General features: G+C 35.1%; 1 protein-coding gene across 1 annotated transcript in view; it reads right to left on the bottom strand.

Moving 5' to 3' along the window:
- LOC134845907 (WD repeat-containing protein 81-like) overlaps positions 1–22850 on the bottom strand; it is a 70251-nt gene extending 47401 nt beyond the window's left edge. The window contains exons 1-9 of the mRNA XM_063863034.1: positions 22729–22850; positions 20426–20616; positions 16354–16540; positions 16138–16254; positions 15258–15585; positions 14300–15033; positions 13504–14111; positions 12012–12444; positions 10895–11750 (exon numbers count right to left, since the gene is read on the bottom strand). Of these exons, the coding sequence (XP_063719104.1) occupies positions 10895–11750; positions 12012–12444; positions 13504–14111; positions 14300–15033; positions 15258–15585; positions 16138–16254; positions 16354–16540; positions 20426–20616; positions 22729–22848 (3574 nt within the window). The 5' untranslated portion in view covers positions 22849–22850. The remainder of the gene's footprint in view (positions 1–10894; positions 11751–12011; positions 12445–13503; positions 14112–14299; positions 15034–15257; positions 15586–16137; positions 16255–16353; positions 16541–20425; positions 20617–22728) is intronic.
- Between the last annotated feature and the right edge of the window lie 2354 nt (positions 22851–25204).

Below are 25204 nucleotides of genomic sequence, written 5' to 3' on the forward strand. Positions count from 1 at the left end.
CTAAAATGATTGAACAAAGACTCAACAGGGAAGTGACAAATTTTCCTTTGACTATCAATTAACGAGTTTCAGCACACCGCTGACCACATCGCCGACAATTCCCGATTCAAATGTGTTAAAAAAACTTATGAAATTAACAAAGGCAAGCTTGATCATCATTTATAGTACCACTATTTGGACAAAAGAAAACTTTATCTGAACATCGTCATCAATTAAACTTAACAATAACGGTGAAACAAAAAAAGTAATATGCTTTGATCAGAGTACGAGAAAGTATCAACAGATCTAAAGAGAAGCTTTCAAACGGCTCTTCCAATATCATCATCTCGAAACATGAAACTAGAGAAAAGAACAAACGATAGCAAACATGGCCAAAAAAGTAGATTAAATCTTCGACAGATTTTGAAGGACCTGAAAAAATCAGAAGAATCAAGAAAATCGTATATAAAAACCGTGGCAATAAAAAGAATCCTACAAAATTATTAATAAAAAACTACTACGTTAAACAAAACATATTGACTAAAATGATTGAACTAAGACTCAACAGGGAAGTGACAAATTTTCCTTTGACTATCAATTAACGAGTTTCAGCACACCGCTGACCACATCGCCGACAATTCCCGATTCAAATGTGTTAAAAAAACTTTTGATATTAACAAAGGCAAGCTTGATCATCATTTATAGTATCACTATTTGGAAAAAAGAAAACTTTATCTGAACATCGTCATCAATTAAACTTAACAATAACGGTGAAGCAAAAAAAGTAATATGCTTTGATCAGAGTACGAGAAAGTATCAACAGATCTAAAGAGAAGCTTTCAAACGGCTCTTCCAATATCATCATCTCGAAACATGAAACTAGAGAAAAGAACAAACGATAGCAAACATGGCCAAAAAAGTAGATTAAATCTTCGACAGATTTTGAAGGACCTGAAAAAATCAGAAGATCCAACAAAATCGTATAAAAAAAACCGTGGCAGTAAAAAGAATCGTACAAAATTATTAATACTAACTACTACGTTAAACAAAACATTGACTAAAATGATTGAACTAAGACTCAAAAGGGAAGTGACAAATTTTCCTTTGATTATTAATTAACGAGTTTCAGTAGACCGCTGACCACATCGCCGACAATTCCCGATTCAAATTTGTTAAAAAACTTTTGATATTAACAAAGGCAAGCTTGATCATCGTTTATAGTACCACTATTTGGACAAAAAAAATTATCTAAACATCGCCATCAATTAAACTTAACAATAACGGTGAAGCAAAATGGTAATATGCTTAGATCAGACTACGAGAAAGTATCAACAGATCTAAAGAGAAGCTTTCAAACGGCTCTTCCAATATCATCATCTCGAAACATGAAACTAGAGAAAAGAACAAACGATAGCAAACATGGCCAAAAAAGTAGATTAAATCTTCGACAGATTTTGAAGGACCTGAAAAAATCAGAAGATCCAACAAAATCGTATAAAAAAACCGTGGCAGTAAAAAGAATCGTACAAAATTATTAATACAAAACTACTACGTTAAACAAAACATATTGACTAAAATGATTGAACTAAGACTCAACAGGGAAGTGACAAATTTTTCTTTGACTATCAATTAACGAGTTTCAGCACACCGCTGACCACATCGCCGACAATTCCCGATTCAAATGTGTAAAAAAAACTTTTGATATTAACAAAGGCAAGCTTGATCATCATTTATAGTACCACTATTTGGAAAAAAGAAAACTTTATCTGAACATCGTCATCAATTAAACTTAACAATAACGGTGAAGCAAAAAAAGTAATATGCTTTGATCAGAGTACGAGAAAGTATCAACAGATCTAAAGAGAAGCTTTCAAACGGCTCTTCCAATATCATCATCTCGAAACATGAAACTAGAGAAAAGAACAAACGATAGCAAACATGGCCAAAAAAGTAGATTAAATCTTCGACAGATTTTGAAGGACCTGAAAAAATCAGAAGATCCAACAAAATCGTATAAAAAAACCGTGGCAGTAAAAAGAATTGTACAAAATTATTAATACAAAACTACTACGTTAAACAAAACATATTGACTAAAATGATTGAACTAAGACTCAACAGGAAAGTGATAAATTTTCCGTTGATTATCAAGGAACGAGTTTCAGTAGACTGCTGACCACATCGTCGACAATTCCCGATTCAAATGTGTTAAAAAACGATTTCTGATTCAGATGTTTAAAGAGTTCCGGCACAAACTCAGGCAAGCTTGATCAGCATTCAAAATACCACTTTACCTGGTCTGAAGGAAAAACTTTATCTGGTCTGAACATTGTCATCAATTAAACTCAACGAGAACGGTGAAGCGAAAAATTATCAAGCTTTGATCAGAGTACGAGAATTTATCAACAAATCAAAAGAGAAACTTTCAAACGGCTCTTCCAATGTCATCATCTCGAAACATGTAACAAGAGAAATAAAGGAACGATAGCAAACATTGAAACATTAGATCAAATATTCGAACGCTTTAGAACGACCTGAAAAAAAGCAAACGATCCGAAGAAAAAAAAAGGTAAATAAACACATTCCTGGTAGTAGAGTTTTTCGTACGAAAACATTTTAACAAAAGTAACAAAATTAAACAAAACATAGAGACTAAAATGATTGAACTAAAACTCAATCAGAGAAAGACTAAATTTTCAGTTGATTGTCAATGAATGAGTTAAAATGCACCACTGTTGATATCTTCCAGAATTACCAATTCAGATATGTTTAAAAAAAAATTTGAAATCAACAATCAAAAGATCCGAAGAAAAACGTTATAAAAACATATCTGTGGCAGTAGATCTATTCGTGCAAAAACATCTATACAAAATTATTTAAAATACACAAAACATAGTGACTAAAATGATTGAGTTTTAGTTCAATCATTTTAGTCACTATGTTTTGCGTAATTTAGTTACTTTTGCATGAATGTTTTTGTACGAATAACTCTACTGCCACGGATGTTTTTTTTCTACATTTTTCTTTCAAACTTTCAGTTGATTGTCAATGATCGAGTTTAAGTGATTCACTGTTCTAACCTTCTGAAGTTCCTGATTCGCAAAATTTAAAATATTTCGATATACACCAAGGCAAGCTAGTCAGCATTTACAGCACCACTTTTTAAATAAAAAGAAACTTCATCTGAACAACGTCCCAAATTAAACCCAACAATAACGGTGAAGCAAAAAACTACCCAGCTTCAATTAGAGTACGAGAAAGTATCAACATATCTTGAGAAGTTTTAAAACGGCTCTTCCAATATCATCAGCTTGAAAAAAAAACTAGAGAAAAGATCTAACCATAGCAAACACGATCAAAAAGTAGATTAAACCTTTTGAACGAGCTCAAGTCCAAATGATCCAAAAAAAAGTGCAAAACCACAACACTGGCATAGAAATAATCGAATAAAAACATCCACAAAAATACTTAAATGAACAAAACGCAGAGTGACTAAAGGAGTTGGAACTAAATTTCAAAAGAACAACAAAATCTTCAGCTAATTGCGAAAAAACTAGTTTAAGTACACCACTGATCAAAGTACATCATTGGTAAAAAAAACATTGACATATACAACGCACGCTTCATCAGCAAATACGGCACCGCACCCTCTTGTGAACGAAAAAACTTCATATGAATACTGTCATCAATTTAAATCAACGAAAGCAGTGGAGCAAAAAACATACCATGCTTCGATCATCGTACTAAGAGTATCAACAGATCTGAAGAAACGCTTTTAAATCAGAGTACGAGAAAAAATCGACAGATCCTAAAAAAAGCTTTCAAATGCCTCTCCCAAAAACAGCATCTTGAAAAAATTAACTAGAGAAAAGAACTAACTATAGCAAACGTGATCGAAAACGTAGATTAAATCTTCGACAGCTTTTGAACGAGCTAGAAAAAAGCATAAGTTCCGATGAAAAGCGTACAAACAACCTTGGCAGTAGAAATAACACAAAAAACTAACTCTAACTAGTTTGCAATTGGAGAGTTTTAAATGTCAATTAACGAATTTTTGTACACCGCCGACCAAAAGCTAAACAATTCCTGATTCAGATATGTTTAAAAGTTTTCGACATAAACAAAGGTAAGTTTGGCCAGCATTTACAGCACTCCTTTTTGGACAAAAGAAAACCTGATAAGATCAACATCAAATAAAATGAAAGCTACCGGCGGAGAAAAAACCTATATTTCAATCAGATTACGAGAAAGTGTCAACAGATCGTAGGAGAATCTTTCAAACAGCTCTTCCAATATCATTATCTTGAAAAGTACAACTGGAGAAGAGAAAAGAACCAACAACAACAAAATAATCGAAACAGTAGATCAACCTTCGCCAGCTTTTGAACGAACTAAAAAACAAACTAATGTTCCGCAGAAAAGAGCAAAAAACAACCCTGGCATAGAAAGATTCAAAAAAACATTAAAAAATAAAAAATTCAACGAAACACAGTGATTAAAAGAGTTTGAATTACATTTCAAAAGGAAAACTACAACCTTTTTGTTTGATTGCCCATGAACAAAATTAAGTACACAGCTGATCGAATTGTCGATGATTCCTGATTCAAAAATGTTTAAGATTTTTTGACGTAAAAAAGAGGCAAGCTTGATCAGCATTTATAACACCACGATTTGAACAAAAAGAACATCTGAAGGACGTCATCAATTAAAATGAAGGCTAAAGGTGGGTCAAAAAATCTGCCATGCTTCGATCAGAGTACAAGAAAGTATCAACAGATCTAAGGAGAAACTTTCAAACGGCTCTTTCAATATCCTCATCACGAAAAACATAACTGAGGAAATGAGTTAAGATAGCAAATCTACCAAAACAGTTGATCAAATCTTCGACAGCTTTTGAACGAGATGAACAACCGTGGCAGTAGAAAAATTCGTACAAAAACATTAAAAAAACACTAATTGAAAAAATCATAGTGACTTAAAATGATGGAACTAAAACTCAACCAGAGAAAGACAAAATTTCAGTTGATTGTCAATGAACAAGTTTAAAACTTCGCTAATCAAATCGTCAACAATTCCCGATTCAGATACATTACTAGTTTTTTGACATAAGCAAAGGCAACCTTGATCAGCAATTACAAAAGAAAGTTTAAATAATATCGTCATTAAAACAACTCAACGATCACGGTGAAAGGCAAACTACCAAAAAAGCTTCGATTACGAGAAAGTATCAACAGATCTAAAGATAAGTTTTCAAACGGCTCATCCAATATCATCCTCTTGCAAAATGTCATTAGAGAAATGAGCTAACTATAGCAAACAAAATCGAAGCAGTAGATCGAATATACGATAGGCTCTAAACGAGCTCAAAAATCAAAAGTATCAAAAAAAGCGAAAAAATAATTCTGGCACTGGAAACATTGGTACAAAAACATTAAAATAAAACCAACTAATTGAAACAAAACAGTGGTTTATGGAATTTAATTTGAATTTCAATCAGAAAATGACAAAACTTTTATTTGTGTAAAAACTTTAAGTACATCGCTGATCAAATCGTCAACAAATCCCGATTCAGATGTATCAGAAAACTTTTTTGACATAAATAAAGGGAAGCTTGATCAGCATTTACAGCACCATTTTTTGGACGAAAGGAAACTTTCTGTGGACATCGTCATCAATTAAACTAAACAAAAACGATGCAGCAAATAATCTATCAAACTTCGATCAGAGTACGAGAAACTATCAACAGATCAAAAGGGAAGCTTTCAAACGAATCTTCATATCATCATCTTGAAAAATATAATTAGAGAAATGAATCAGCAATAGCAAACAATCGAAACAGTAGATCAAATCTTGGAAACTTTTGAACGAGCTAGAAAAACCAAAGAGAATCGTACGAGCTAGAAACACAACTCTCTTCATATGAATACTGTCGAAGAGAATCGTAAAAAAACAACTCTCATAGAGGAAAAATTCGCAAGAAAAAGATATTTGAAAAATTCTAATTGAAATTAAAAAAAAAACAGAAATTCAATAAGGAAACGATAAGATTTTTAATTGATTAACATTGGAGAATTTTGGGTACGCCGCTGATCAAATGAGCAATGATTTTTGATTCAGATATAGTAAAATTTTGAAATAAACTGAGGAAAGCTTGATTATCATTCACAGCATCATCTTTACCAAAAAAGCTTTATTTGCCCATAGTCATCACTTACAAGCAACAATAACGGATGGTAAAAACTCAACCTTGCTTTGATCAGAGTACGAGTAAGTATAAGAAGAACTAAAGAGTAGGTTTCAAACGGCTCTTCCAATATCATAATCCTGAAAAAAAATCACTTGAGAAATGAAAAAAAACGACAGAAAACAATCGAAACAAGTTATGAAATTTTCAGCAGCTTCTGAACGAAATAAAAAATCAATAACTTCAAAGAGCAACGTATTAGACAAATTTCGCAGTAGAAAAATTCCAATTTTAACAAAACACAGTAACTAGTGAAAACTATCTCAATTTCAAAAAGAGAATGACATGATTTCCAGTTGATTGTCAATGGACGAAATTGAAAACACAGCTGATAAAATCGTCAACGAGCCCTGCTCAGATATGGTGGAAAAAAATTGAAATACACAGAAGACAGTTTTATCAGCATTTACAGCACCATCTTTTAGAGAAAAAGAAACTGTATCTAAAGATCTTAACCATTTACAATCTACAACAGAGAATAAAAAACAAAGATTTTTTTTTCACGATCACAGCCCAAGAAAGATTCAACAGATCTACAGAGAAGCGTTCAAATGGCTCTACCAAAATCATGTTTATGAAAAATATTACTAAAAGACTAATGGAGTTTAAACTACAGTTCAATCAGAAAAGGGCCAAAACTTCAGTGGATTGTCATTGGATGAGTTTAAGTGCACGACTGATCAAATCGTCAAGGATTCTCGATTCCAATATGGTAAAAAGAATTAGACTGAACAGAAAAGCAGGGTCAGTTTTTACAGCACCATCTTTTGCACAAAAACAACTTATCTGATAATCGTTATCACTGCAATAAAAAGCGGTGGATAAGAAATTCAACCTTGCTTCGATCAAAGTCGGAGAAAAAGCCATCGGGAGGCATTCAACGGGAACTTCCAAAATCATCATCTTGAAAAGTATAACTAGAGAAATGATCCAATGATCGCAAACAGAAGCGAAAGAGTAGATCAAAAATTCAGTTAATTTTGAACTCGCTAAAAAAACAGCTCCGGTGAGAAAAGTTTTAAACAACTCCCGGAAAAGCAACATTTATTAAAATAAGAACCGTTTAGAAACCTAATTTAAAATAAACACAATGCACACAGAGGCAAAGCTTAGCTTCGCTTCACTGACGATACAAAACAAGAAAAATAATGAAGAAAAAAATTATCGAAAAGGAAGAAAAAATGAATAAGCTTAGATAATCTATTCAAATGATTAGGCTTAGATTCGAAGTTAAAAACATGCCAAGGCAAGATAATGAGTAACAAGATTTGGATGATAATGTATCCAGCGCTAACAAAACCGAAAAGTCCCTTTTCAGAAACCCTTTAGGCCAAAAAAACTCAGCAAGACTTCAGACTTCTGAAAAGTCAATTAGCTAACCTCGCCCTCAGAACAATTTATTAGCCCGTCAAAAGAAACATTATGAGGCCATTAAGTCGATATAATATAGTCCACAACCTACTAGGCCCAAAAAACTAAAAAAGAGCCAAAAATGGACTAATAAGTTGTTAAGTCCACCTCAACCCCAAAACACAGACAAGCACACACAAATTTTTTCGCTCGTCGAAAGACGCAATATGAGACCAACAAACCGAAGCATGTCGAGCTGAAAAAACGAGAAAAAAACGATATCATAAAAAACTTCATCATAAATATAATAAAAATTTAAGCAATTTATGTGATCCGGATGTGAGTTTTAAAAAAGGATTCCCATAAAACGACTATAAATTAAGTCACTAAGCCAATTAAAACTAGGCCGAAATCCTTTGGGCAGAATAGAAGTTTTAAAGGAATATATATAAGTCAATTTCAGTAAAATTACGAATATCAGAGTAAATCAGAACAATGAAAGCAACTATGATGTACGAAACTTTTTTAAAAAAATCTACAATATGGCAACTAAGCCGACAAAACATGAGCAGACCAAAATAAGCCGACAATTTCTTTTGAAACCGACTATTTCCCGTTAGAAACAAAAAACATGTCCGGTCAGTTTCGAACAAAGGACCTTTGCCATCCCAGGCTCAATCGTTACCTCCACGCTAAGTGCACTAAAAACGCTTAGATATTCGAAATAATTATGAACCAAAATAACAATTGATTTAAATGATTTTGTTGAACAAAATGTTCTCAAAAATATATATATATATTCCGATTTCATAGCGCTTGCTAATCGCAAGCGTATTATGGAACGTTTTAGCGAAACCTCAATCGGAGTAGGACATAAATTCCATTGGCTTTATATTTAACGAAGTGAATTAAACCGCTATCGAACGGTCAATACTCCCTGATGTATATGTATATATGACGAGGACAAACAAAGGAAAACTTGATCAGTATTTACATCAGCTTTTGCATAAAAAGGAACTTTCAATTTAGATTGTCAGCATTTACAATTAATATAACAATTGATCAAAATTTCGATCTTGCTGAAATCAGAATACGAGAATATATCAACCGATCTAGATATAAGCTTTCAAAAGGGTTCTTCCAAAATCATCATATTAAAGTTATACAATTACTTAAGTAAAATAACGACAGCAAACAATCATAACAGTACATCAATTCAATGAAAACATTTGAACGAGCTCAACAAAAGAGCAGCTACGAGAAAAAACATGAAAGCAATTCTTACAGTAATATGATCGTACATAAAAAAAAAATTCTTCGAAAATCTGATTGAAACAAAACAGCGGATATTGAAAGTTTAAGCTAAATTTCAATCAGAAAAAAGTTAAAATTTTCCCCTTATTGATATTGGATGAAGTTATGTACACCGTTGACAACAAGTATCAACAGATCTAAGAAAAGAGCTTTCAAACGGTTCTTCCAATATCTCTATCTCAAAAAAAAGAAACAATACATCAAATCTTTGAACAATTCTGACGGAAGTTTGCAAATCAGGACCTCAGAGGAGAACTGTTAAAAGCAATTCTCACAGTAGCATCATTCTTACAAATCTTTCAAAAATTAAATAAAGCTTAACAATGCATATTGAAATTTAAAGCAAAATTCCACTCAGAGAATGACAAAATTTTCACTTCATTGACACTGGACAAATATAAGTCCACCGTTGATGAAACCACCAAAGATTCCTGATTCAGATATGATTAAAAAAATTGAAATCAACAGAGAACTTGAACAGCAACATCTTCTGGAAAAAAAAAATATTTTAACTTAAGATTGTCATCATTTGCCATCAACGATAACGGTGGATCAAAAGTTATACTTTCCAGCTTTTGTTCGTTTTTTAACCTACACTTTAGAAAAAATTGAATTTTAAAAATTTTTGGCCACATTTGGAACCCCTGAGAGTACCATGAGAGCACCACTCTAGAGAGTTGGTAATTCTGAAATAATATTTATTAATTCAAATTTCTTGAAACTTTTGAAACCTCATAAAAACGTCATGTTTCGAAAGCCGAAAGAAGTTCAGCAGTCATATTTGAAGGGCTGAATTGCAACCCCCGAGAGTACCCTGGGAGCACCACTCTATAGTGTTGTAAATTTCAAAAAAAAAACAATTAATTCAAACTTTTAAAAATTTTGAAAAAAATCACAAAAAAACGTTATATCTCGGAAGCTGAAAGGCTTTGAGCAGTCATATACTGCATCTCGAAACAATGTTGCCATCGGCTTCAGAAATTCAAGTTTTGCTATCATTTAACAAGATTAAGTTTTTTTGGAAAAAATGTATAAATTCTTGAAAACGCCGCATCTCAGAAACCATAACAATTTGGCCAGAATTATTCGAACGCCAGATTCGCAACCCTAAATGTACCTTGACAGCAGTCCAACATAAAATTCAGAAATTCAAGTTTGGATAATTATTTTTCAAAGTTTTCTTTTGGAAAAAGATTTGAAAAGAAACAAAAAACGATTTAAAATCGTTGGGTGTAACCTGACTACATCTCACCTTGGGTTTGAAACATTCAATTTTTCCAAATGAACACTCAAAAAGCTTCAAAAAGTTTGCATTGCGAAAGAAGAAAAAATTGCAGAGTTAAAACATAGCCAACGGACAGTTGGAAAAGAGTAATGAAACGCAAAAAAAGAGAAAAACGATTTGTTTTTTTTTTCTTCAAAAAATTCACCTTTTGAATTTCGAAGAAAAAAATAGATGGTCTTCAAGCTCTTTAAATTTGTAGAACAATTTATGATAGACAATTTTTTGTTAAAACTAACCCAATATGAGAAAACTGGATCAATAGGTTTTACTTCTTTTCGCTGGAAAATCTGATAATTAATTTCCATGTTCGAAATTGGAAGTCGATCACGTTTTTCGTAACCTTTACACTTTTGCTGTACGATAGTGGAGTTTGCTTCGTTTAACAAAAAAAACGCACTGAACTTAAAAAGAAATCACAAGTCAAATAGCGAAAAATCAAAATTGAGCTTGAACAAATTTTAAGACTTTTTCCTGAAAAAAAATCTGATGTAAGGCTAGAATCGTAAATGACCTTGGAAACTTAAAACATAATAACACGTTTCAAATAAAGTTCCAATCAAAAAATAAATAGATGAACTTTACGTCAAATTTCAAGGTTTCTTTAACCAATAATGAGAACGTATCAACAGATCATAATCGATGCCTATTTGACTCCAACTCAAAAAAGCCCAGCAATATCACGTTAAAATAACACGTCTCAAGCATAAAAACGCCTTTCCACTTACCAATTGACCTATCGTCGGCTAAAGTTGACGTTTCAAACCAGATTGCTGTTTGAGTCAGCAACTCCTCCACCAAGAATCTTCCTGCGATTCTCGGTCCCAAAGTGAACACCAATGCACTGCATGTTTCCACTGCCATATCCGAAACCAGGTCTTCTGGCGTCTCTTCCGTAATGTTCGATACCCTTGACTGACCTCGTGTAGAAAACAGGGTATTTCGTTTCACAATACCGGGGCTTGAAGGATCGCTTAATTTCAAATCTCTAGACGTCGCTCGTCTGTGTCTCGAATAAGACATCTGCATTGATTCACTGAATGAGTAACGATTAGCCAAACCGTTGTCTTGAGGCGAAAGGGCAGTTCCGAAATTCGGATTCAACGCATCTCGCGGTTCATCCATATCACCCTGGCTGATTGAATCATGCGTTTCCGAATTCGCCAAGGAAGGTGAAGGGCTTGGCGTTTTACATTGCCATGAGGGACCGGTTAGAAGAACTGAATTTGTAAAGTCTCTAGTTTCTTTTTTACGCATGATATCATTAGTTTCTAGACACGAATCCGCCGATTCTGAAGTTGACGAAGACTTTGTATCTTTATCGCTGTCCGACGTTAATAACTGCCCTGTATCAGAATAAGTTTCATTTCGATGAACTGCGTCTTGTAAACTAACCTGAGTTTCGACTCCCAGGGGTGTCGATTTTTGTTCGTCCGTGTTTACTGTACATTTTTGAGCTGATTTGTTTTTGTCAGCTTCTTTGGATCCTGCGAGACCTTCCACAAAAAACTTGAGAAATTTCTTCGCAAAGACAGACAGCCCGAAAATGCGAATGAGCGTTTCTGCAAACGATATCGAGTAGAGCTAAAAGCAAACCCATCTTTAACTTATTTCAACTCTTTGCACTTGTAGGTGATGTCGAGATCCATTATCAAGGAAGTGAAATCGAGTTTTTGACAAAGGGTTCACTGGCGATTGCTTTATAAACAAAAATTTATACCAGTAAAAATAGACAAGTTGAACCAATGAGTCATGTCTTGATTTTAGGATCAAGACTAATGCATTATTTTGAACATTAATTTCTAGCCACATTACCAGGCCAAATTACACTCTGTGTAGGCCCACCTTATGAAGTTCAGCCGAACTGCTCTCTTCCTCGAAACACTTCACGACCAGTCTTAAAAAGGCTTCTTGACTCGATCTCTTCGACAGAGACCTACACGCCACTGGCACTATTTTAACAATAGCAAGACACCTCGTCGCTTCATTTTCAACCAGCGTCTGTACAAACGGAAGACAGATCGACATCAGATTTATAGTTGCCGTGGAGTCCAATAGCGATAGGAACTTGGCCATGGTTTGAAACAATTCTGGCGTCACAGTTTCAGGAAAGTCTGTGGATTGAAGCAGTGAGCTTAGTTTGCATATTTTGTAGCAGTTCTCCATGCCTGCTGGGAATTTGATCACGTGGCAATGTGGTTGGATCAACATGGCAGGAGTTAGTTTGATGTGGTTTGTTCGGTCGCGCATGAATTCTTCATAGTTTGATGTGAAGCACCTAAAAAGTCAGTTTTTTCCTCAAACAATATAAAACAAGTATAAACACAGAGGCAAAGCTGCGCTTCGCCAAAACTTGCGAGATCACGACCAAAAAGCAGCTCTATCAAGTGAAATAAGAAAAAGTAGAAACAAGCCTCGAATTAGCAATAACTTGGCTACGTGTCGGATTCGAATCTGCGACCTAGCAAATTTGCGTCTCACGCTCTAACCACTCAGCCACGAATGCTTAAAATCCCCAAAACCAGCCACCAAAAACGCAGCTACATATGCTAATCAATTGCCAATTCAATGCTGCAAAAGTAGCACCAAATACGAAAAGACCCAATTTTGCATGTAATAAATTGGAAAGCATAAAGCCAAATTATGTATAAGTTATTCATTTCAAAAAAAATGCGAGATACATTAAATTGGAAAATTTCTGAAATCTTACTCGTTCTAAGAAACTGTGCTTCGCAAGTGTAAACATATGATATCATGTGTTCGAGTAGACTTTCGATAGGTGCGTATTTGTATTGTTCGTGTTCCTTTAGTCTATCCATTCCATTCTGGTAATTGAACAACAATAAATTTGAGTTACCTTTAAAAATGTTCAAATACTTATACGATTACAGGAGTAAGCGAAAAAATAAAGAACAGCTACAATGAAAATTGCATACAGCAAAAAAATTCAAAAGATGGCAACTGAGCCGACAAAACATTCGCAGATTCATTAGCCGACAATCTGTTTGAAACAGAATATTTCCCGATTAAAAACAGGTCCTGGTCAGATTCAAACCCAGGCAAAAAATTTGCCATCTCGGCGTATTTGTTACCTCCAGACTAAGTGTACCGGAGACGCTTAGAAATTTGAGCTCAAAATGAAACAAGATACCAAGTGATTATTTTAAACAAGCTGTGAAACAGACAAAAAAATCTATATTCAGAATTGATAATGCCTGCTAATCGCAAGCGTAAACACTCAAAAACATGCTCTGATTTCGACATCAAATAAATTTAGATCACGAAGTTTGATTTTTAATTCAATTTAACTAGTGATAGACAATTCAGCACGACTGACCTTGAAAGTAGCGTGTATCTCTGCTCAATAACCTTCGAACACATGACCAAAGTGTGATTAACACTTTGATCAGCCTCAAAACACAGTTTGCGCGACAGCCACAAATGACACCAGAGAAAGGTAACAATCTTCATATCTTCAAGTAACACTTCCGACCAACTTTTCACATTCCGCAGAGATCCACCATAAGTCGTGTTCAAATTCACACCTGAAGCAGTGGAGTCCAAACCCATTTTCCATTTCTCTTGTCCAGCCGGATTTAACCGATTCGAAAACAACCCAAGCGATTCAATAACAGTTACAGGCGCCACAACATCCATTCTGTTATTCCGCTTATGCTTAGCCGCTTTCTTATGCGATTTCACACTAACACTTCCAGCAAGACTGTTTTGAATGTTGGCGTTTTTGTCGTCACCCGTGTCCTGAGTTGTTTCCCGCAGCAGTTGGTCAATTTCGGGGACTCCGATGCTCTCAATTGGTGTCGCTGGCATTCTAGGCGGGTGGGGGACATTGAACAACTGCAATGGCCCGTGGTTCATTGGGTGCTTGTGGCTGTCGACCAATTGCAGAACGAGGTTCTTACTCGTGACAGCCGACGAGCCAGTAAGCTGAAATAAAAACCTTGTTTATATTCTTCAAAACTATGCCAAAGCAGCAACGTTCAAGCAGCTTAACGTAAATTCCACTAATGGAAAACTTGATTTACTTGTACGATTCCTGTAATTGGATAACTCTGCTAATAATGTGTTTTCAAACTGCCAGATGTTGCTGTTTTATCAAGATGAGCATTACATACCTGGTGCCCGAAGGTGATATCAATCCAGTAATGCAGTCGTTCCGACACTTCGTCGCACTCCAAAATAGCCCTGTGCTGCTTTACAAACAACTCCGGATCCCCTTGCGACCAGGCCGGCAACTTAATATCATCCATATCCGCATGACACGACTTGATAACTGAGGCGTCCGAGAAGTACTCGGGGATACACTCGTCCGGAGTCCATTCGTAGAGTCTTTCCATCGACGCTGGATACTCTTGAGGCACCCAGTTAGGTCTCACATGTTTGCACAAAACCTCAACGGGAGTTACTCTAGCTTTATACACGTAGTAGGTTATATCCGAGAAGAAGTGGGTCACGTGATGTGGCGACGTTATAAGCGAAGACTCAGTTTCGAGACTCAGTGAGCTTTCGAATCCCGTTTTGAGCATCTTGGTTGAAGCGAAACTGAAATCCAACTGGGCGTCTCCTTTGTTTAGCCTGTACTTGGAATGCCTGAGGTTCCTCCGAGCGGACATTTCCTTGAAATCTGTCACCCACGGCATGATCGGGTGGTTATTTGGCTCGTTCATCACCCGACCTGCCGCTTTGTTTAGAATCATGATGTAGTCGTAATTAGAGAGAGCGCCCATGACCCACGCTTGCGTCGCTTCGCTTAACTTAATTTCAGCAAGAACTCGATGTGATTCTGAGATTGCAATTTCTTCGTCAAACTTCTCGAAAACTTGTGAGAAGCAAGAGTCAAAATTCGGAACTAAAACAAAACGTTATTTCTTTTCAGTTCAAGAACAACCGATGATTTTGTTCTCCCTTGAAAAAAATGAAGTAATAATGTTGCCCTTCGTCTATCCTCTCCTTAGCCGTTGTAATTACTTTTATAAATTTTTGTTGATGTTGTACAAAACATAATTCTGGAGAAACAATATCTTTTTTCCTTGATTTAGATTAGACAAACAAAAATTGCAAAAAAAAACTAACTCAGCTGTATCCAGGTATTATTGTCGATGTAGAAATCAGTAGTTTTGATCTCGCCAATAGAAATCTTGAACTCTTGTAGAAACTTTGCAGCAGATAGAATTTGGAAGAAGAGAAAGTTCTTCTGGTCAAATGGTTCGACCAGGGCAGGCGAGTAATCCAAGATGTCTTTGAGGGAGAAGTCGCTGTACTCGAGCAGAATGATGAAATGATCTTCGAACTCCAGAATAGCAAAAGCAGGCAGAATGTTTGAGTGCACTGAAGTAGCAATCGGCATTGTTAATTCTGGATTCGCGTAAACGTCTGAGACTGATTTCGATGGCAGTGTAGTCTAAAAAATATCAAACAAGAGTAGCTATTTCTCAGTGCATGTACAAGTATCCAAGAATGTTCCGACCGGATTGATTAATGCAAAAAACTTGAGCCGTTTGGTTAGATATATTCAATTGAAAATGAGCTCCATATAAGGCATATTAGCCTTAAAATCTTTTAAGTTTACTGAAACAAAATGAATGTAAGTTAAATAAGAAAAATGCAATCCTCTGCTGAAATCAGTCTGAAAAACGGAAAAATTCCGACCAGATATTCTGGACGCTGAAATAACTTTTCTGGATTTCTGATGGAATCAGAATAACGTCTTAAAGGCCTTAATCTGATCTACCGCTGAAACCCATCTAACGTTTATGTTTCACCTCTGACCTGAACTTGCGTGAAAAAATGGTGGTAGGAGCAACATAAATTAAGATAAGAAAAGATGATTTATGCAGTTCGTCGATGTGATTTAAAGCTTAAAAATGAATTCCGCGCGCAATTAACCTAACATTAAAATTAAGAGAGAACACAGGTTAGACGTGATCGGACTTGAAAGAGAGTATGCACTTACCTGCACATGTGGTCGAATAGTTTCACTTCTGTCAGTAGAGCAACAAGCACTCCTCAAATCCAAAATCGGCCTGTTGTATATTTCACTCAGCACTCCGCCTATTGAAAAATTTACCTCCTAAAACAATTTTTTTTATCATTGGAGCACAGCGCTCAACAGGAGCCTCACATGATAATCGATATACGACGAGCAATAATTGACAGAAAGACCACTGACTTTTTCGGATATGCTCTGTTCGATGAGTTTCTGTAGCGAAGCGGAGTCACTCGGACTCAGACTATTCTTCAACCTGGAGTTGTTTCTCAGCCACGTGTGTAGTGAACTCTGCTCACTCAGGGTGGCATAGTAGTCTCTGTAGCCCATGGACTCCTTCTCGAATGGGTTCTTCGTACCAGGCACACGCCTGCGGAAAAAAGCGACATTCAGAGCACCCACTTGACGAAGAAAAAAAACAATTCCAACGATTATTAAAAATAAAATGCTGACTGTTTATAAACTTTTTGTATATGGCCTTCCGAATTTTGGCATGCGTTCTTTAAACGGCTTATATTCAACTCACTTTTTGAACACATGTTTACGCCGTACGAAAATGCATATCAAACTAGACCAAACAGATTACTATACCAGAATCTTTCTGCGGAAATAAGCAAAAATCACATTCAATATAGCACAGGGGTTCAAAACTTTCGAACTTACTGGGTGATAATGACTTCCTACCACCGAAACTTGGTTCCTTGGAAAAACATGAAAAGTCGATCTTTCTTCGGAAAATGAGCGGAAACTATGCTATGGGAAACATTGATCTTACCCGCTTTATTTCTAAAAGTTACAATTCGCTTGCCATGTATTGACAATCCAATAGCAGTGTGATGCTATCAGAGTCCGAACATAGGCTGGGAATTTAGCCCAGACACAAGACCCCTCAATAGTTGCTAGCTTTCGCGAGATCGACAATTTTATAATTTTTTTAAATATATATATTAAACTTTCTGACAGCAGTGAAATGGGGCATCGCTCTCATGATATTTGGGACAGTGACAATAAATATACTGAAGTCAGTCGAACACAATTTCAAACAAAAAATCCATGGCCGTGAAGTTCTTTGAATCCAAAGAGCAATTTATTATTGGCATTTTTGATAAAATTATCCCAATTGGAGAAAACTGAATCAATAAGGAAACTTTTATTTCGCTGGGATTTCACTTAAGAAACCAGAGGTCGATTACGTTATTTCGGGACCTTTACACTTTTGCTGTTCAATAACATAGTTTGATTTCCTTTGAACAAAAAAATGAATTGCACTTAAAAAGAAATTAAAAGTCAATTCGCGAAAATGTAAATTTTAGCCTGAACAATATTTCAAATTTTTCCTGACAAAAAACCGCAAAACAACCATCGCAAAAAATATTTGGACATGAATCATTGTCAATTCAAAGAGCAATTTTTTCTTGGCATTTTTTAAATAAAATTAACTCAACTAGCAAGAACGTCTCCAATAATCAATTGACTCACAAAAGGTTAGTAGTTAATCTGATCAAGCTATTCAAGCATTGAAACTTCGATCAATTACAAACTAATCCATATCGTTAATTGGTTGAAAAACTTTAATTTCAATGAAACGAATCGGTTTGAGAAAATTTTAGGTTTTTCTAGGCGAGCTGTTCCAGCAAAAAAAACTTGTTTTAAATGTTTTAAATTAAATCAATAATCCATTCCGATGGCGAAAAAATTAGGTTTTTACGTTGAATACATTCAAGCGATGAATCTTTGAAAAATGTTAAGTAACTTGTTAGGACAATCGTTCCTCGAAAAATCAAACATTTCTTAAGCAATCTATTCGTGCTATGAAACTTTAAAATATTCCAAAACCTTTCGGATCAAAACGATTCGCGAAAAATTTGAGTTTTTCCAAGCAAGGTATTCAAGCTATCAAAGCTTGAAAAAAATTCAAGTTCTTCATGAAGCAAATCAAATGGCGATATTTTAAAGTTTTTCTATTGAAACCAGTTAAGCAATTTAACTTCGAAATATTTCAAGTTGGTTCTTAGACCAAACCAGTTGGCGAAAAATCAAGCTTTTTTGAAGCGAGCTATTCGAGCTTTGAAAAATTTCAAGTTATTTCATAGATCGAGCTGGTTCGCAAAAATCAACCTTTTCTTTGCAAGCTATCAAGCGAAAAATTTGGAAAAACTTCAACTTTTTCCATAGAGCGAACCAGTCCGAGAAAAATCAAACTTCTTGTAAGATAGCTATTCAAACTATGAACCCTTGAAACATTTCAAAATATTTCTCGAAAAGAATCCGAGAGCGAAAAATTTCCTATTGCAGCCATTCAAGTGATTTAACTTAGAAAAATTTCAGGTTAAGTCATATATCGAACTGGTTTGCAAAAAATTAAATTTTTCCAAGTAGGCTATTATAGACCGAATTGCTATTCAAAAGGTTGCTATTCAAGTTTAGAAACTTTGAAAAACTTCAAATTACTCAATACTCTGAATTGGTTTGCGAAATGTTTAAATGTTCTACGCAAGCTATGCCAGCTATGAAAACTGAAATATTTCAAGTTTTTCGAAGATCGAATCGTTTCGCGAACAAGTTTAAGTTGCTATAATCAAGCTATTCAAGCTAGGAAACTTTGAAAAATTTCAAGTTATGCCATAAACCCAATCGGTTTGCAAAAGTTTTCTAAGAAAGCTATTCAAGCTATGAAATTTTGAAAAAGTTCGATTTAATTATTACACTGAATTGGTTTGCGAAGTGTTTAAATTTATTACGCAATCTATTCTAGCAATGAAACAAAATATTTCACGATCTATTCCAGCTATGAAACATAAACTAATTCAAGTTATTTCAAAAACCGAATCCGTTAGCGAAAAAAAATTAAGGTTGCAAGCCTTGAAACTTTGCTATATTTCCAGTTATTTCTTAGACGAATCGGTTCGCGAGAAGCTTAATTGCTTCAAAGCCAGCTTTTTAGGCTAAGAAACTTTGAATTATTTCGAATTATTTCATAGACTGATTCGGTTTGCAACAAATTTTATATTTTTATAAGCTATAAAACTATAAAACTACGGAATATTTCAAGTTGTCTCCTAGACAAATCGGTTCGCGATAAGTTAAAGTTTTTCTAAGCCAGCTATTCCAGCAATGAAACTTCGAAACTTTTCGAGTTATTTCATAACTCGAATCCTTTTGCTACAAGTTTGTTTTTGTAAGCATGGAGGTTGCTGTTTCTAGTTGATTCGTTTCAGATTGAATTGAATCGTAAAAAGCAAAACTTTGGACAAAAAAGGGCAGGTACTGTCTAGCCTTGAAGTTGAATCGAGTTCATCTCGCTCTGATTTTTGCTCTGAATGATTCTTAAACGTACTGATTTAAGCCTTTTAAACGTTGCGCTCGCTAGCCCCTTAAACATTAGGCCTTATGCTGAAAACGTGTCATTCATTTAATATACAGGATTTATGAAAACTGGATTAAAAATAAATTTTTAATGCACTGAAAATTAAAACATTGCTTTCGAAATTAGAAGTCAATCATTTTTTTTGCAATCTTCAGACTTTTGCTGTTCGATAGTAGATTTTGCCTTCCTTTTAACAAAAGAAATGAACTGAGCTTAAACAAATCTAAAGTCAAACCGCAAAAAAGTAAATTTGAGCATGATGAAATTTCAATACTTTTCCTAAAAAAGTCATCGCGACCTATATAAGAGTCTGAACTACGTTCATCGACTCTTATTAAACACAAAAATGTCTGACAAATTTAGATATTGTTTGCAAATCTTTCATATTTAAGCAATTGAAGGAAAATATTCAATTGAAGGAAAATATTCATCGTTTCAGAGTTCGTAGGTTAATTTCTGAAGAGTACGCTTTAATGTTATAACTAGATGTGTGGTGAAAATTTAAAACGAGTCCTTTTTGTTTCATTAAACACCACGACAAATTCAAAGTTTTTCTTATCGCACCTTTAACCCCTATTGCAAAGGGGGGATTCGTGACAAATTATAATAAACCAGCATGCCCTACCGTTTAATTACTTCCTCATAGTGGAAATTTTTCACAAGATAACAAAAATGGACGCAGGGCCCTCGATCTGAGAGACGCGTGCTTTATCCCACTCGGCTACTTCCACTCACTTCAGATATCTGTTCATAATACTCATGGATCACATTCATCATGCATTGAATCATATGAACTCCTCGTGACTCACATATACAGGACACTAACTTGTTTTCTAAATACCATTTCAAATATCCCAAAATTCTGTTTAAACGCAAGTTGCAACTTACAGGTACCTCCCGGTTGGGAGTTTATTGACAGCTGTGACATAGATCTGCGTCCAGTTGTCTGGCGGAAGCCTCCCCGCGTATGACCTCGTTGACAGGTGCAGTACCTCCGACTCCAATAGACTTCCGGTGGTCAACGTAGTTTCGGGTAGAACATTATTGGTGCACAAGTTGGACAAATACCAATCTGGCACCTACGCATTGCGCCATTTAAAAAGAGTTGGATAACATTTATTTTCGCAGTCATCAATCATTCTTATAGTGAAAACAAGGAGGGCCGGTCACTGTGCAAGTAGCGCAGAATGTTCCGACCACAATGATCACAAAAATTCTTCATTTTTATTATTTTTTTCTCAATTTTTGCTTCAATTTTCTGTTATATTGTTTTTGTAAACACTCAAATAATAGTGTCCCCCCTTTGTACTATTTTGAGATATCCAATGGCGGACCCTAAATTTTTTCTCTTTAAACTAACTTTTAGGGGGGAGCGCGCGCCGAAAAAACGCGATTTTTTGGTAAAAATTTTCCAAAAAGTGTCTAAAAAGGCTATTGTTGGCCCTTTTTTTCAAAAATTCAAAATCCCTCCTCAAAAAAATCCTAGATCCGCCCCTGCAGCCTCTCGTCAATTTTTATCTAATCAAGTCTGAAAACGAAAACATTTATGCATGTTTTTCTCCACACTGAGAGAACTTTTATTGATTTTTTCTAAGAACTCGAATTACGACAAAAACGACATTAATATGATACAACACTTATTTTATCAAATACTTATGCAAATTATAACCGTTTTTTGTGCATGGTGTCATGAGAAGAAGTTAAAGCTTATGAAGTCAAAGCTTATGAAAATCGTTATTTCACAATTCTCGGCTGCAGTTGTATTCAAAAAAATGAATAAAAAATAGAAAAATTGTGGCAAAGCAAAGAAGCAACAAATAAAGCATCGAAAAACTGTTGCCCTGGACTAAGACCAAATCTTTGCGGCTTGAAAAAAAATGTTATTTTGACACCTAAACGATCGAATTTTTACACGCTGGAATTTCAGCTAGAGCTAAAAAATTTCATCTTAAAGTTCAATTTTTTTTTTCGATACTGAGAAAACTTTTTTAGTGTCGTTAGAATCACGACTCGAAGGGCTGTAACATGATATTTCACTGGACATAATCTCATGATTATTTGTGGAACCTGATTTTAGTTTCAAACAACTCAGTGATTTGATGGTCAAAACACGGATCCGCTACTCAGTATATTGGGTTAAATGTGATATGCGATGCAAAAATAAATGGGTATGATTAAGTTCAGATGAATCAAAAAAACATAGCCAATCGCAGATTGCAAAAGAGTAATGAACGCAAGTAAACATAAAAAAAACACTGACTTTCTTGAAAAAACTTTCGAATTTCAAAGAAAAAAAAGCCCTTTAAGCTCTTTGAATTTCTAGAACAATTTATGATTAGCGCTTTTTTGATAACATGAACCCAACTTGAGAAAACTGGATCAATAGGTGAAATTTGTAAATTTATATTCCGCTGGAAATCTAAAAATTAAATCCCACTTTCAAAACTAGAAATCGTTCACGTTTTCTTGCGCCATTTCCACGTTTGTATATGGAGAGTGCTTTTTTCTTCACTTTCTGCAGATGAATTTCAATTTAAATCAAAAAGTGCATTATACCTAAGTGCATCAATATTTCAAGACGTTTTCAGAAAAAAAAACAAAAAAAATCAGCAAGACCTATATAAGAGTCTTCACTACGTTCATAACCCTTAATCGCAAATGACATTCTGATGTTACAAAAAAGCTAAATCTTGGAAAAAAGTTGATCTTTTGAAAGTAAGCTGACAAAATAAGCAGACGAACAATAGTCATAAATAGCCAAAAAAAAACAGTTTGCAAACAAAAACAGGCCTCTGCCGGGCTCCAACTTTAGAGCTGTGTAGACTGATGCATGCGTGTTACCAGCGCGCGAAATGCGCAGCATGAACTTCGAAATTTATCACAAGCGAGTAAACCACATTTAACGAGCAAATTATGAGAACAAATCTCTTTACGGGAAAATTCTGGTAATCGGTTGCAACACCCTTGCTTATCACAAGTGTTAAAAACAAATACAATGAGTCTACATGCATTTTTCTGTAGCTCTTGACATTTTGGGATCCTCTTTCAGATTTGATTTAACGGGAAGCAGGATTTAACCATCTCTCATTACAATTGCCTCATTTACGCTACAAGGTGACTGGTTATCTGAGATATTTAAGAATTTGGGATAGTTTCGATTCCCAATTGATAAATTCCATTTGAAGACTTACCGCACTTGCGATCACATGTTGCGATGCTGATCGTGTTACAGCTGGACACAACTTTAGCCGCTCAATGCATAACTGAGCCAATTCAGTAGAGCGAGCATTTGGAACAGTTGAAAAAATCATGCAGCCCTTAAACGAATGAAAAACGGTGAAATAACTTGAAATTTTGAGCCAACAAGAAAGCTATTCAATCGAATTAATCAAGTTCGCGGGCTGAAATTGTGAAACGAAATGAAACTTAATTTATCTCTCCGACAGAAATAAGACATGCAATGTCTAGAAATGAAAAACCAGACTTGTACAAAGAATGAATTTGGCTCCTTTTCCCCTCATACCCCCCTCTCCACCTCACATAGGCATCAGTTTTATATTGTGTAACGGGGTTTTTACAGATAAACATATGAAGAACCAGTAGCGGAATTAGGGGGCGGAAGATATCCATATACTATTTTGAGATATCCATTTTTGGCTGGCTGACCATAGAATTTTTCTAATGGCGCCAATCTATACTAATTTTTAGAGGGGAGCGCGCGCCGAAAAAACTCGATTTTTTGGTCACAATTCTCCAAAAAGTGCCAAAAACCCCCCCTTTTTTGGCCTTTTTCCAAAAATTTGACTGCGGAGCAGAAAAATTGGTCAAACTAAGGTCTTTATAGTGGTTTGGGAGAGCTCAGAAAATCAGTTTGTTCGACCTATAAAAAAGGTCGACAAAATTTTCAAAACTTTTTTGAAATCTGCCCGTTCTTCGAGAAATTCCTAGATCCGCGCCTGTGAAGAACAATTATGTTTTATGTTTGTCATAGCCTAATCATAATTAGCTCGCATGCCAATTTTTGAAACAATGAGAAAATGTGAGCAAAAAATTGACTTTTAAAAATTTGCAGGTGGGGGAACGAAAAAAGATCCATCAATTTATTATAACATATAAAATCTTAATTGGCCATGCTCAGATCAGATCTGATCAAAAAAAAAAGATTTAATCACAGAATGATACTTGAAATCAGAATTAGTATCAGAAAAGACAACCTGAGAGAACTCGTCACCTTGATAAATGACACCTTCAACAGTATAGCGAGCTACCCGGTAACCCAATTTATCATTCTTGGAAAACTTACATTATCCCTAGAACACTTTCGTCATTCTTTCTTTTAAGTTGTCAATAATAGCAATCAGCAAGAGGAATTTAGATTTTTTCCGAGCTTGAAATAACGTTTCCTTAGCGCCGAATCCAGTACACCAGATTTAAATAAGCGTAAAAAACATACGTTATTGAGCTCAAATACTTTGCGCCAGTTTTCGGGAGAGTTGGCACACTTTTTAAGCGCATCAGATTATCTATTGCTTTATATTTACAGCCATCTTGCTCCTTTTTCTTAAATTTATGCTCAAATCAACCATTTTCTTCTGCATGAAGCAATTTTTGCACTTCCAGGGCTAGTATAATTTTGTTTTCACTGTTAGGGTTTCTTCTGAATATTCCTTCAGTTTCGCTTTTTGCACTTCTCGATTTATTACTCGCCACAAAAAGAAACTTTTTTGCCCAGCATACTTCGATTTTATCGGAACTTCCAGGTCAATGATTTCCTTATAAATAACTGTTTAAAAAAACAAAGAAAGCCGACGAAAATTTTAGTACGAAAAATTGAAGAACAAAAATGCAAAAAATCATTGAAATTCATAAAAATCTACCCGTTTAAAGAGGGTTTAAAAAGGCACTGTGCCAAGCTTCTACTGACACTGACTTTTTTCTTGAAAAATTGGCAATTGAATTTTAATTATACAGGCGAAGCGGAGCAGGTGAGATATTGAAAAAAAAAACTAGGAGAACCAAAATGTTCGTTTGTCTCGATAGAAGATAACTAGAGGCCCAGCTGAAGCTGGAGGAAGCTGTTTGATATTTTTGGAATTTGTTTTACTGAAACGGGACGAGATAGGCAAATTAAAATAATAGACTTTGCCCTAAACCCTAATTGTTTCTCCAGTAAAATAAGTGAGAAGAGTGAAAATAGAACAAGTATAACCAAAATATTCGTATGCCTCGATAAAATAAAAATATGGGCCCATCTAAAGCTGGAGTTAGCAAACTGAAATAATCGGAAAAGGTTATACTGATGCGGGATGAAATGGGTAATTACGAAAATTGGACTTCGCCCAAAACCTTAGTTGTTTCTCTACTAAAATAAGTGTGAAGAGTGAAAACTTTTGAGAAATTGCATTCTTCCCAAATACATGAACTTTTTTTGCCGCATCAGTAGGAAAAAATTCTTGCCGGATCATACAGATGCGGGATCTGTAGTTGCCTCATCCGTAGGGAAAATGTTTGCACCTGGTTCTTTTGATTGAACCCTTTACCTCATATTTGATAGGGTAGTTTCTAAGAAAATCAAAAAGTTAACGTTAAAAGTTCAGAAACGTGAGTTTCCGAAATCAATAACTTTTTCTGCAATGAGAAGGTCATGACCGCTTAAGCAGAGAAGAT

This window comes from Symsagittifera roscoffensis, chromosome 5 (assembly GCF_963678635.1).
Source record: "Symsagittifera roscoffensis chromosome 5, txSymRosc1.1, whole genome shotgun sequence".
NCBI classification, from domain to species: Eukaryota; Metazoa; Xenacoelomorpha; order Acoela; family Convolutidae; genus Symsagittifera; species Symsagittifera roscoffensis.